Below are 12752 nucleotides of genomic sequence, written 5' to 3'. Positions count from 1 at the left end.
AAAACGATGTGGATATATTGAAGCAACATCTCAAGACGTCAGTCAGGAAGTTAAAGCTTGGTCGCAAATGGGTCTTGCAAATGGACAATGACCCCAAGCTTACTTCCAAAGTTGTGGCAAAAGAACTTAAGGACAACAAAGTCAAGGTATTGGAGTGGCCATCACAAAGCCCTGACCTAAATCCAATAGAACATTTGTGGACAGAACTGAAAAAGCGTGTGCGAGCAAGGAGGCTTACAAACCTGACTCAGTTACACCAGCTCTGTCAGGAGGAATGGGCCAAAATTCTTGTGAGAACTTATTGTGGGAAGCTTGTGGAAGGCTAACCGAAACGGTTGACCCAAGTTAAACTATTTAAAGGCAAAGCTACCAAATACTAATTGAGTGTATGTACACTTCTGACCCACTGGAAATGTGATGAAATAGATAAAAGCATTCTCACTACTATTATTCTGACATTTCACATTCTTAAAATAAAGTGGTGATCCTAACTGACTTAAGACAGGGAATTGTTACTAGGATTAAATGTCTGGAATTGTGAAAAACTGAGTTTAAATGTATTTGGCTAAGGTGAATGTAAACTTCCGACTTCAACTGTATGTAGCTGGGGTAAATATGTAGGCTATTGTGCGTTCGTTTGTGTGTGAGCTATGTTAGTTACATACCAGTTCGATGCCTTGTGGAAAGGGATTGTCCTCCCAGTCTTTCTCAGGAAAGCGCTGGAGAATGTGACCTTGGCCCTCACTGCCTCCTGGAGAAAGAGAGAGGGTGACAAAGGTCAGGTCGGAACGCTTGATCAGAGAGCCAAGTTATCTGTCAGGGCCTAGTCCACTACTGTAGGGCTGGGGATTGCCAGGGACCTCACCATACGATATTATTACAATACTTAGGCGCCGATTATATATGTATTGCAATTTGATTCTATGATTTTATGTTCCAAACATATCTCACTATATTGCTGCACGGAGACGAGAGAGCATGAGAAAATTAGCCTAACTGACCTAAAACAGGGAATTTTTACTATGATTAAAATGTCAGGAATTGTGAAAAACGGAGTTTAAATGTATTTGGCTAAGGTGTATGTAAACTTCCAACCAACTGTATATGTGACCAATAAAATGTGATTTTGTACTGAGGAAAGCCGTATTGCATGCTCATTAATGTGCTGGTTCTCATACCGCTGCTGCCATTTCAATGGTATTTGAGAACATGTTTGAAACATGAACACTCCTAGCTCCATTCGAACAGCAGCAGACGTGATACCCTCGGTCATGGTATTGAAGCGCCTGCTCAATAAAACTGCCGACACAGACCATGGGGTTAAAACTTACAAAAGTACTCGAGGCTGTGAACAAGCGATCCGGTGGCATTCTCTCTGAGCCTCTTTACTGTGTCGCCACCATGCTCGATGCTAGGTATAAGGACCGCTACTTCGATGCAGGCAAGAAACAGGGTTTACGTGAAATGCTACATACACAGCTGGACAAGATGGAAACAGACACAGTGACAGCGGGCACAGAGGAAGAGAGGCCACAGAGGAAGAGAGGCCTCCCAAGTGGGGCATGGGTCAAAGGCACTGCATCGCAGCGCTAGCTGTGCCACTAGAGATTCTGGGTTGGAGTCCAGGTTCTGTTGCAGCCGGCTGCCACAGGGAGACCCTATGGGGCGGCGCACAATTGGCCCAACGCAACGCCGTCCGGGTTAGGGGAGGGTTTGGCTGGCTGGCAGGGACAAGCCACAGGAGTCGTGCACTAGGTGTACAGGACATGGTCACCAGGTGTACGGTGTTTCCTCTGACACATTGGTGCGGCTGGATTCCGGGTTAAGTGGGCATTGTGTCAAGAAGCAGTGCGGCTTGGTTGGACTCCTGTGGCGGGCCGAGCACAGTGCACGCTGACCAGGTCGCTACGTGTACGGTGTTTCCTCCGACACATTGGTGCGGCTGGCTTCCGGGTTGGATGCGCGCTGTGTTAAGAAGCAGTGCGGCTTGGTTGGGTTGTGTTTCGATGAGACAAGACAGTACCGACTAACAATTGGATACCACGAAATTGGGGAGAAAAGGGGGGTTAAAAAAAAAAGAAGCAGTGCGGCTTGGTTGGGTTGTGTTTCGGAGGACGTACGGCTCTCAACCGTCGCCTCTCACGAGTCCGTACGGGAGTTGTAGCGATGAGACAAGACTAACTACCAATTGGATACCACAAAATTGGGGAGAAAAAGGGGGTAAAACATAAAAAAATAAATGTTTAAAAAAAGAAGGAAAAGACTGAACAAATGAAAACGAAACAGCGAGTAAGTTAAAGAAACATTTTGATTATGTTTTACTGGTAATGGGAACATACTTAAATGCCAACAAAATAACTTTTGGTCAGTGTGGTGTGGTGTGTGTAACCTTTATTTAAATAGGCAAGTCAGTTAAGAACAAATTCTTATTTACAATGACGGCCCACCCAGGACGACGCTGGGCCAATTGTGCACCGCCCTATGGGCCTCCCAATCATGGCCAGATGTGTTACAGCCTGGATTCAAACCAGGGACTGTAGTAATGCCTCTTGCACTGAGATGCAGTGCCTTAAAACACACACGCAGTGGTCTAACTATTTAACTGTACTAGAATGCTTAAAAGGCAGCTAAAATGTTAAATATCGGTTATCGGCATCATTTTCTTTGGCAAGGAAAATATTGGATATCGGTAAAAATGTAATAAAATCGGTGCATCCCAAGTATTTACACTTAGCAGACGCTCCTACCCATATATTTTCGGATTTCTTTCTGTACTGGTACCCCCGTGGGAATTGAACCCACAACCCTGGCGTTGCAAGCGCCATGCTCTACCAACTGAGCCACACAGGTCTGTACATATATAGTGCCTTGCGAAAGTATTCGGCCCCCTTGAACTTTGCGACCTTTTGCCACATTTCAGGCTTCAAACATAAAGATATAAAACCGTATTTTTGTGAAGAATCAACAACAAGTGGGACACAATCATGAAGTGGAACGACATTTATTGGATATTTCAAACTTTTTTAACAAATCAAAAACTGAAAAATTGGGCGTGCAAAATTATTCAGCCCCCTTAAAGTTAATACTTTGTAGCACCACCTATTGCTGCGATTACAGCTGTAAGTCGCTTGGGGTATGTCTCTATCAGTTTTGCACATCGAGAGACTGAAATTTTTTCCCATTCCTCCTTGCAAAACAACTCGAGCTCAGTGAGGTTGGATGGAGAGCATTTGTGAACAGCAGTTTTCAGTTCTTTCCACAGATTCTCAATTGGATTCAGGTCTGGACTTTGACTTGACCATTCTAACACCTGGATATGTTTATTTTTGAACCATTCCATTGTAGATTTTGCTTTATGTTTTGGATCATTGTCTTGTTGGAAGACAAATCTCCGTCCCAGTCTCAGGTCTTTTGCAGACTCCATCAGGTTTTCTTCCAGAATGGTCCTGTATTTGGCTCCATCCATCTTCCCATCAATTTTAACCATCTTCCCTGTCCCTGCTGAAGAAAAGCAGGCCCAAACCATGATGCTGCCACCACCATGTTTGACAGTGGGGATGGTGTGTTCAGGGTGATGAGCTGTGTTGCTTTTACACCAAACATAACATTTTGCATTATTGCCAAAAAGTTCAATTTTGGTTTCATCTGACCAGAGCACCTTCTTCCACATGTTTGGAGTGTCTCCCAGGTGGCTTGTAGCAAACTTTAAACTACACTTTTTATGGATATCTTTTAAGAAATGGCTTTCTTCTTGCCACTCTTCCATAAAGGCCAGATTTGTGCAATATACGACTGATTGTTGTCCTATGGACAGAGTCTCCCACCTCAGCTGTAGATCTCTGCAGTTCATCCAGAGTGATCATGGGCCTCTTGGCTGCATCTCTGATCAGTCTTCTCCTTGTATGAGCTGAAAGTTTAGAGGGACAGCCAGGTCTTGGTAGATTTGCAGTGGTCTGATACTCCTTCCATTTCAATATTATCGCTTGCACAGTGTTCCTTGGGATGTTTAAAGCTTGGGAAATCTTTTTGTATCCAAATCCGGCTTTAAACTTCTTCACAACAGTATCTCGGACCTGCCTGGTGCGTTCCTTGTTCTTCATGATGCTCTCTGCGCTTTTAACGGACCTCTGAGACTATCACAGTGCAGGTGCATTTATACGGAGACTTGATTACACACAGGTGGATTGTATTTATCATCATTAGTCATTTAGGTCAACATTGGATCATTCAGAGATCCTCACTGAACTTCTGGAGAGAGTTTGCTGCACTGAAAGTAAAGGGGCTGAATAATTTTGCACGCCCAATTTTTCAGTTTTTGATTTGTTAAAAAAGTTTGAAATATCCAATAAATGTCGTTCCACTTCATGATTGTGTCCCACTTGTTGTTGATTCTTCACAAAAAATACAGTTTTATATCTTTATGTTTGAAGCCTGAAATGTGGCAAAAGGTCGCAAAGTTCAAGGGGGCCGAATACTTTCGCAAGGCACTGTACCTCCTATCGACACAAATTACTCATCATACAAAATAAAATTCCAAGACTAGCCACTTCCTCTAATTACCTGGCTCCATCTGCACCTTTGTTTAAGAAACTCAATATCTTGTCATTTATATGACATCGATGTATGCCAATTATGCACTTCCATCACCAAAAACTCATACCTCCCAGACAATTTACCGACACCCTTCAATGGATTCTGCCAGGTTAATTCTGAAATCCATCTATATAGCAAGACACACTGCGATAACCTTCACCCTCGCAACTGCCACACCTTGCATAGAGAATTGGCTATCAGATACAGAGGTACCATTTACTCTGGAATTCTTATTTTCACATTGCAAAAACCTCCTGAAGCAAAGACTGGGGGTCAGCTTGATGAACCAAACTACTCAGTAATTTCCATATAGCCCATCTCACTCACACACATTTTGTGATTGCTGATCAGTTCATTTGTACATTTATGATTAGTGGGTTTTGTTATTCGTTTTAACAAACCTTTTCTATTTTTGTACTTGTATTGTATATAGTTTGTGGTGTGGTTTTTACAGTATATAAGGCCCTTGGGCTTCCAACCACACCTACACAGTTTAAAAACTAATATATCTGTCTAGTTTTTTTTGTATCACTTATCGTTTTGGGTGCAAATAAATTAAACCTAAAAGAAATATGTAACTGTATCAATCCCCCCCAATTTACTGTCAGTCTGTCATAAAGAAAAAGATAAGCTCAATGCCACAAACTGTTACATCATGACACAGCCAATAGCGTTTGCTGGCTGAGAGTACTTCACCTCTGAATGTAATTTGCAAATTGAGTGTACACAAATTTGACATGTACTGTAGAGTCGCATGAAAAATGTCGGCAGACAGACATCTAAAACAGGTGGTCCCTATAACAAAAGCTTGATCAGCAGACGGATGCTGGATCCACATTCGTGTAACGTGTGCGAGCCTTAAACCTGGCGTTGAGGGATCATGACCCAGAAGGGACTGGCCTTGTTCCAGGCTGCCTCACTAATAAGCAAACACTTTCTTGGCACAACGCTCTTGCGATTCTTCCCAAACACAGTACGATTTCTCTTCAGAATTCAGCTAAGACATTAGTGCTGCTCATCTTAGCAGAATGACAAAAGCCTTCTTATGTAACCGCTACAAATCACTCTGTTAACCATTGTTTGAGCTTCTCTGTCCAGACAGTCGCCTTCACACAGAATTCACTTTGTTGCGTCACAGCATTGGACAAGTCACTGAAAGAGACATTATTCCCAAAATAAAGGAGGAAGAGAGAGTTTGTGGTTGAATGCTGCATCTGTCTGAGAAAATAATAAAAGCCTCAGGCTCTTTATCACAGGGAACAAAACCAGGAGCCCGGTAAGCCCAGTCACAATACAACCAACTAGGGCAGGCAGGCAACTCCCAAAACCAAACACAAATGGGAAAGAAATAGCCTACTCATCCTCTCTTCTGCACTCTCTCCTTCCCCCATCTCTTCTCTTACTCCATCTCACCTGTGCTACCATCCCCGTCTCGCTCTCCCTTTCGTGAGAAGATGGGAGTCATGAGACAGTGGGTTGCATTCAGTAGACCAGCTGTCCTTCATTCCTGACCACTTTACAAAAAAACATTCTGGTATCAAAATTCCATGATGACCAGTCAAACACAGAGCTGCAGGAATGCAGGCAGCCAGCCTTTCATATTACATGTACTCTGTCATTCGTTTAAAACACCACTCAAGTTCTGTCTAAACAGAGGTCAGGGACAGGGAAGGAATTTACATTTTCAACTTTCTTATCGCCCTGCTGTTTATTAATTTAGACCTACTTCGTGCTACATTAAGTGATGTGCAGGCAACATAGAAGGGAGCGGGGATGGCTAGTAGTAGATTATCAATAGTACCTAAATTATCCATACTGCAATACCACTTACAATGCATATCCAATACATTCCTTTATTTTATGTAGTATGCTAGCGTGGATATTGGAACGTATTGTTTCAGTGGCAGCCAGGTGGTGATGAAGAGTGTTTTCTACATGTACTCAGATGACCTCCTCAGTGGTGGACTGTAAACTGACTGTTCATAAAAACTTCCTTAAGGTTTGGCTCTGTGAGCTTCAGCACGTAGCACAGGTGTGTGTGTCTTTACTTCACAGAACATAGCCCTCATGCATTTTGTGTATAAGTGTGAGTAAGTGCACGTAGTATATGTTGAATGGGTTAATATGTGCAATAAGAGCTTGCGTGACCAACAAATCGGTCCAAGGTAGAATATTTGACAGTAGCTGTCTGTTGCTACATGCACGTGGCCTGGCCAGTGTTTACACATCTGTGTTTGCAATGCAATTAGTCTAGGGCTGGGCAATACGGCCTAAAAATCATATCTTTATTTTTTTCAAACATATGGATGATTCACAATATACACCAAGTGTACAAAACATTAAAAACATTTCCTCCCCTTCATCTACACTGATTAAAGTGGATTTAACAAGTGACATCAATAAGGGATCATAGCTTTCACCTGGATTCACCTGGTCAGTCTCATGGAAAGAGCAGGTGTTCATAAGGTTTTGTAAACTCTGTATATAGAGGCCTCCCACAGTCTATGGCACTGCATCACTACAGACCCGGGTTTGATCCCAGGCTGTCTCAGAGCCAGCCGTGACCTGGAGACCCATGAGGCGGCTCACAATTGGCCCTGAGTCGTCCGGGTTAGGGGAAGGTTTGGCCGGACGGGATTTCCTTGTCCCATCGCACTGTAGCAACTCCTTGTGGCGGGCCGGGTGCCTGCAAGCTTACTCTGGTCGCCAGCTGGCCTTCCGCAACAACAAATAACTCGCAAATAATGTAATCATTTTATCAAAATTGTTTAAGACATCTTTTTGCAATAATCACTGATCTGGCATTCAAGTCTATGAAAATGCTCTTGTTACTAATTTAACCAAAACCATGCATAATGCACATCAACTAATAATGATCAACATTTTGTAGTAGGCATTATAGAAAATTTGGTCTCAAATAATCTCTCAACACAAGCCCAAGTGTCAGTGAGTAGCCAGCTTATCTTTATATTTAAAGTCTTGCCAACTTGGATCCATTTACTAGCTAACAAAGGTAAAACAGTTGATTTGTTATGAACACACCCGTCCGTCTGTCTCCAAGTGTGTGTGTGTGTGTGTGTGTGTGTGTGTGTGTATATATACATATATATATTTTTTTTATTTACCCTTTTTTCTCCCCAATTTCGTGGTATCCAATTGTTGTAGTAGCTACTATCTTGTCTCATCGCTACAACTCCCGTACGGGCTCGGGAGAGACGAAGGTTGAAAGTCATGCGTCCTCCGATACACAACCCAACCAAGCCGCACTGCTTCTTAACACAGCGCGCATCGAACCCGGAAGCCAGCCGCACCAATGTGTCAGAGGAAACACTGTGTACCTGGCCACCTTGGTTAGCGCGCACTGCGCTTACGACAGAGCCTGGGCGCGAACCCAGGGACTCTGATGGCACAGCTGGCGCTGCAGTACAGCACCCTTAACCACTGCCACCCGGGAGGCCTGAAGTATATATTTTTAAACCTGAATATTTAGCTAAAAAGAAATCCAGGTTAGCAGGCAATATTAACCAGGTGAAATTGTGTCACTTCTCTTGTGTTCATTGCAAGCAGATTCAGGGTATATGCAACAGTTTGGGCAGCCTGGCTCATTGCTAACTAATTTGCCAGAATTTTACATAATTATGACCTAACATTGAAGGTTGTACAATGTTACAAGAATATTTAGACTTAGGGTTGCCACCCGTTAGATAAAATACCGAACAGTTCCGTATTTCACTGAAATAAACGTTTTGTTTTCTAAATGATAGTTTCCGGATTCGACCATATTAATGACCAAAGGCTCGTATTTCTGTGTGTTATGTTATAATTAAGTCTATGATTTGATAGAGCAGTCTGACTGAGCGATGGTAGGCAGCAGCAGGCTCGTAAGCATTCATTCAAACAGTACTTTTGTGCGTTTGGCCAGCAGCTCTTCGCAAGCACAGCACTGTTTATGACTTCAAGCCTATCAGCCTAATGGCTGGTGTAACCGATGTGAAATGGCTAGCTAGTTAGCGGGGTGCGCACTAATAGCGTTTCAAACGTCACTCGCTCTGAAACTTGGAGTAGTTATTCCTCTTGCTCTGCAAGGGCCGCGGCTTTTGTGGAGCGATGGGGAAAGCTGCTTCGAGGGTGGCTGTTGTCATTGTGTTCCTGGTTTGAGCCCAGGTAGGGGCGAGGAGAGGGACGGAAGCTATACTGTTACACTGTCAATATTGAAGTGCCTATAAGAACATCCGATAGTCAAAGGTATATGAAATACAAATGGTAGAGAGAGAAGTAGTCCTATAAATACTTTAACTACAACCTAAAACCTTTTTTGGTCCTACAATAATCGGTATCGGCGTTTAAAAAATTAAAAAATAAAAGATTTTTCAAAATCGGTCAACCTTTATTAGATAGCAATAAAAACGGTACCAAAGAGGCACAGAATAAGTTCGAGGAAAAACAAAAAGAAATGGAGGAACTTATTCAAGAAAGATCCAGTGTAATAGATTCAAAAAATAAAGCGAACTGGATGGGGAATATGGGGAAAAATGCACCAAATTATTTTTCAATCTTCAATATAGAAATGCTACCCCCAAAAATAAACTTGTTACAAATGGAGTCACGCAAAAAAAGAGGAAGTAAAGTACTTTAAGAATATGTTTTTAAGAATATGTTTTAATTTCAGGCTCCTCCATCTCCACTAACTGAAACTAAATTGTATGGATTTTTCCCCTAATAATAATAATAATGTAAAATTAACATCTGTACAGAAAGACTCATGTGAAGGCCAAATTACAGAGGAGGAACTGCTTGATGCAATTGGGGCATTTAAGGATGGGAAAACTCCAGGGCTGGATGGCATACCAGTGGAAGTATACAAAACCTTTGATATACTCAAAGGACCATTATTGGCATGTTTTAACCACTCCTATATAAATGGTAGATTATCAGACACGCAACAAGAAGGTCTGATATCATTATTACTGAAACAGGAACCAAGTGGTATATATAAAGATGGAGCCCATTTAAAAAAAATTGGAGACCTCTTACACTTCAGTGTTGTGATGCAAAAATCCTATCAAAATGCTTGGCGCATAGAATTTAAAAAGTATTGTCAGATATTATTCATCCTAATCTAAGTTTTTTACATGGAATGATACATTGGAGATAATATAAGACAAGTACTGGAAACAATAGAATACTATGAAGTATCGGGGAGATCAGGCCTGGTTTTCATAGTTGATTTTGAAAAGGCTTTTGATAAAGTACGACTGGAGGTTATATATAAATATGGGGAATCTAGGTGTAAAATAGTAAATAATGGCTACATCTCAGAAGGTTTTAAACTCTCTAGAGGAGTAAAACAAGGTTGTCCACTATCGGCATATCCATGTATTATTGCCATCTAGGGATTTTAAATCCGTGGCTTAAAAACTAAGGTGTCATTGTACGCTGATGATTCACGTTCTCTTTTAAAACCACAATTCTCTCCACGGCCTCAGAGGATCTAGATACTTTTGCTATTCTCTCTGGATTAAAACCCCCCAAAAAAACGCACATTTTACATGACCATGTAGTTTACCAATTAAATGGTCTGACGGAGATGTGGACATACTCGGTATACAAATCCCAAAATAAATTAACTCACTCCAATACATTTTTATAGAAAGTTAACAAAAATAGATTAGATCTTGCTACCATGGAAAGGACAATACCTGTCTATTTGTGGAAAAATCCCCCTGATCAACTCTTTAGTCATATCACAGTTTACCTATTTACTTAAGGTTTTGCCTACACCTAGTGACCTGCTTTTTAAATTATATGAACACAAAATATTAAATTTTATTTGGAACGGCAAGCCAGATAAAATTAAAAGGGCATATTCATATAACTAATATGAATTCGGAGGGCAGAAATGATTAAATATTAAAGCATTAGACCTCTCACTAAAGTCATACAAAACATATACTTAAATCCAAACTGGTTCTCTAGTAAATTGGTACGAATGTCTCATCCTGTGTTCAAGAAGGGCCTTTTCCCCTTTATTCAGACTACACCGGCCCACTTTCGGTTGTTTGAAAAGGAAATAATCTCCAAAATATCTTTATTTTTAAACAAGCCTTAGACAGTTGGTTGCAATTTCAGTTTAATCCACCTGAAAAGACAACAAATAATACAACAAATATTGTGGTTAAATTCAAATATACTAATTGATCAAAAATAAAAATTGAGGAAATGTTTAAGAAAGGTATAATTTTTGTGAATGATATCATAAATAGGACTGGTGGAGTTGTCACACATGCAGCTAACACAGACATATGGAAATGTCTGCTCTACCCAAAATTACAACCAATTAATTGCAGCATTACCGCAAAAATGGAAGAGGCAAGTAGAAGGGGAAAAAAGTAAGAACTTGTGTGTCGGCCCTGTATTAAAGAGCATAAATGGTTAAAAGAAAAGTGTGATAATAAAAACATACCAATTTAATTTAAGGATCAAAAAACTGACAGCTGTGCCATATAAATTGCAAAATAGTTGGGAAGAGATTTTCGATGTACCCATTCCACGGCACATGGTTTATGAATTGATACCTAAAACAACGGCGGATGCAAAACTTCACATTTTTCAATTTAAATTACTATACAAAATTCTTGCAACTAATAGAATGTTATATATATGGGGGATACAATCTTCCCAGCTCTGCAGATTCTGCTGTGAGAAGGCAGAGTCATTAGATAATTGATTTTGGTATTGTCCATATGTAGCTCGTTTTTGGTCACAGGTCCAGGAATGGCTGAAGAATTCCAACATTTGTCTAGAACTAACGCTGCAGATAGCAATACTGGGTGATTTGAAAAGCCATAGTCAAATAATTATTATATTATTGATTGATTAAGTAAAAATTTGTATTTTTAATGTACAATCTGTAGAAGCTATGAGAATAGAAAGCTTCAATTCGTTTGTGAAGCATCATAGCACAGTTGAAAAATATATGGCAAATAGAAATCCAAAATGGATGATGTTGAGAGATAGATGGGAGAGGTTGAATGGAGCTGAAGGGTTGGACTAATAGCAAGATAAAACATGTAAATCATACGGAGTCTGTAAAATGTATATAGGTTCAGAACTTTTGTGAAATAGCACAGTTACAAGTAGAAATCAAACTGGACGGACATCAGAAATAGAGGAAGGACTAAAAACAACTATTGTAAAATAGACTGTCTAAAATGTGTATAAGATGTATAAATTGAAGGTAAAAGCCGAAGTGTTTATTAGTTTACTCCAATTGGGGGATCGGTGGTAGGGTTTGCGGGGAATAATAAAGGTATATTATTTTTAAAAGTATGAAATGATGCAGACAATTACATTGATGGAACCAATATTCTTTCCGCAATATTAAGCGGATACACCCCTTAAATAAAAAAAATAATTTAAAAAAGTGTCTCAATGTGTTTGTGTCCATATGACCGATTCTGTTTGACAAAACCTCAAATGCAAACAGTAAGTGGAGGATCACAAATGCAAATAGCCTTTGTTGTTGTGAGTGGCATGGGGAGGGGCTTGGTGTGTAAATGGGAAGGCGCACAGTCACAGCAGAAGGAGTGGAGACAGGACCAAAAAGACAACGTGAACAAGCGGACATTAGCGTTTATAAAAATGAGAAAAAAAATACTCGATCTTGCGATACAGACATTTGCAATATCGCGCTTAAAACAAACTAATGCATTTATATATTGCCCAGCGCAACATGAGTCAATCGTAACGTGGTACGTAGGCAGAATTTTGATGGTGCTGCTTTTTGACTGCATCACCAGTGTTACACTAATGCAGACATCCTGATGTTATACTAGGGAAATTGTGTTTACATAGCTAGGGCTTCCTGGCCCAAAGTCAGAGCACGTCCACTGAGGCCATGGCCCAGTGAGTCCCAGGAGCCGGGCTGTTTTTGGCCCAGTGAGTCCCAGGAGCCGGGCTGTTTTTGGCCCAGTGAGTCCCAGGAGCCGGGCTGTTTTTGGCCCAGTGAGTCCCAGGAGCCGGGCTGTTTTTGGCCCAGTGAGTCCCAGGAGCCGGGCTGTTTTTGGCCCAGTGAGTCCCAGGAGCCGGGCTGTTTTTGGCCCAGTGAGTCCCAGGAGCAGGGCTGTTTTTGGCCCAGTGAGTCCCAGGAGCAGGGCTGT

General features: G+C 41.2%; 1 protein-coding gene across 31 annotated transcripts in view; it reads right to left on the bottom strand.

Annotated features, from left to right (window-relative positions):
* The window catches only part of LOC110490386 (myotubularin-related protein 5), an 81092-nt gene that overhangs the window by 45405 nt on the left and 22935 nt on the right, over positions 1-12752 (bottom strand). For all 31 annotated transcript variants that reach the window (XM_090200540.1, XM_036944746.2, XM_090200555.1 and 28 more), the window contains exon 2: positions 666-751. In XM_090200540.1, coding sequence (XP_090056666.1) covers positions 666-751 — 86 coding nt within the window. The remainder of the gene's footprint in view (positions 1-665; positions 752-12752) is intronic.

The sequence above is a fragment of the Oncorhynchus mykiss genome, chromosome 15 (assembly GCF_057628025.1).
Source record: "Oncorhynchus mykiss isolate SJ-2025 chromosome 15, ASM5762802v1, whole genome shotgun sequence".
NCBI lineage: Eukaryota > Metazoa > Chordata > Actinopteri > Salmoniformes > Salmonidae > Oncorhynchus > Oncorhynchus mykiss.
This window is presented reverse-complemented; position numbering and strand designations above follow the sequence as displayed.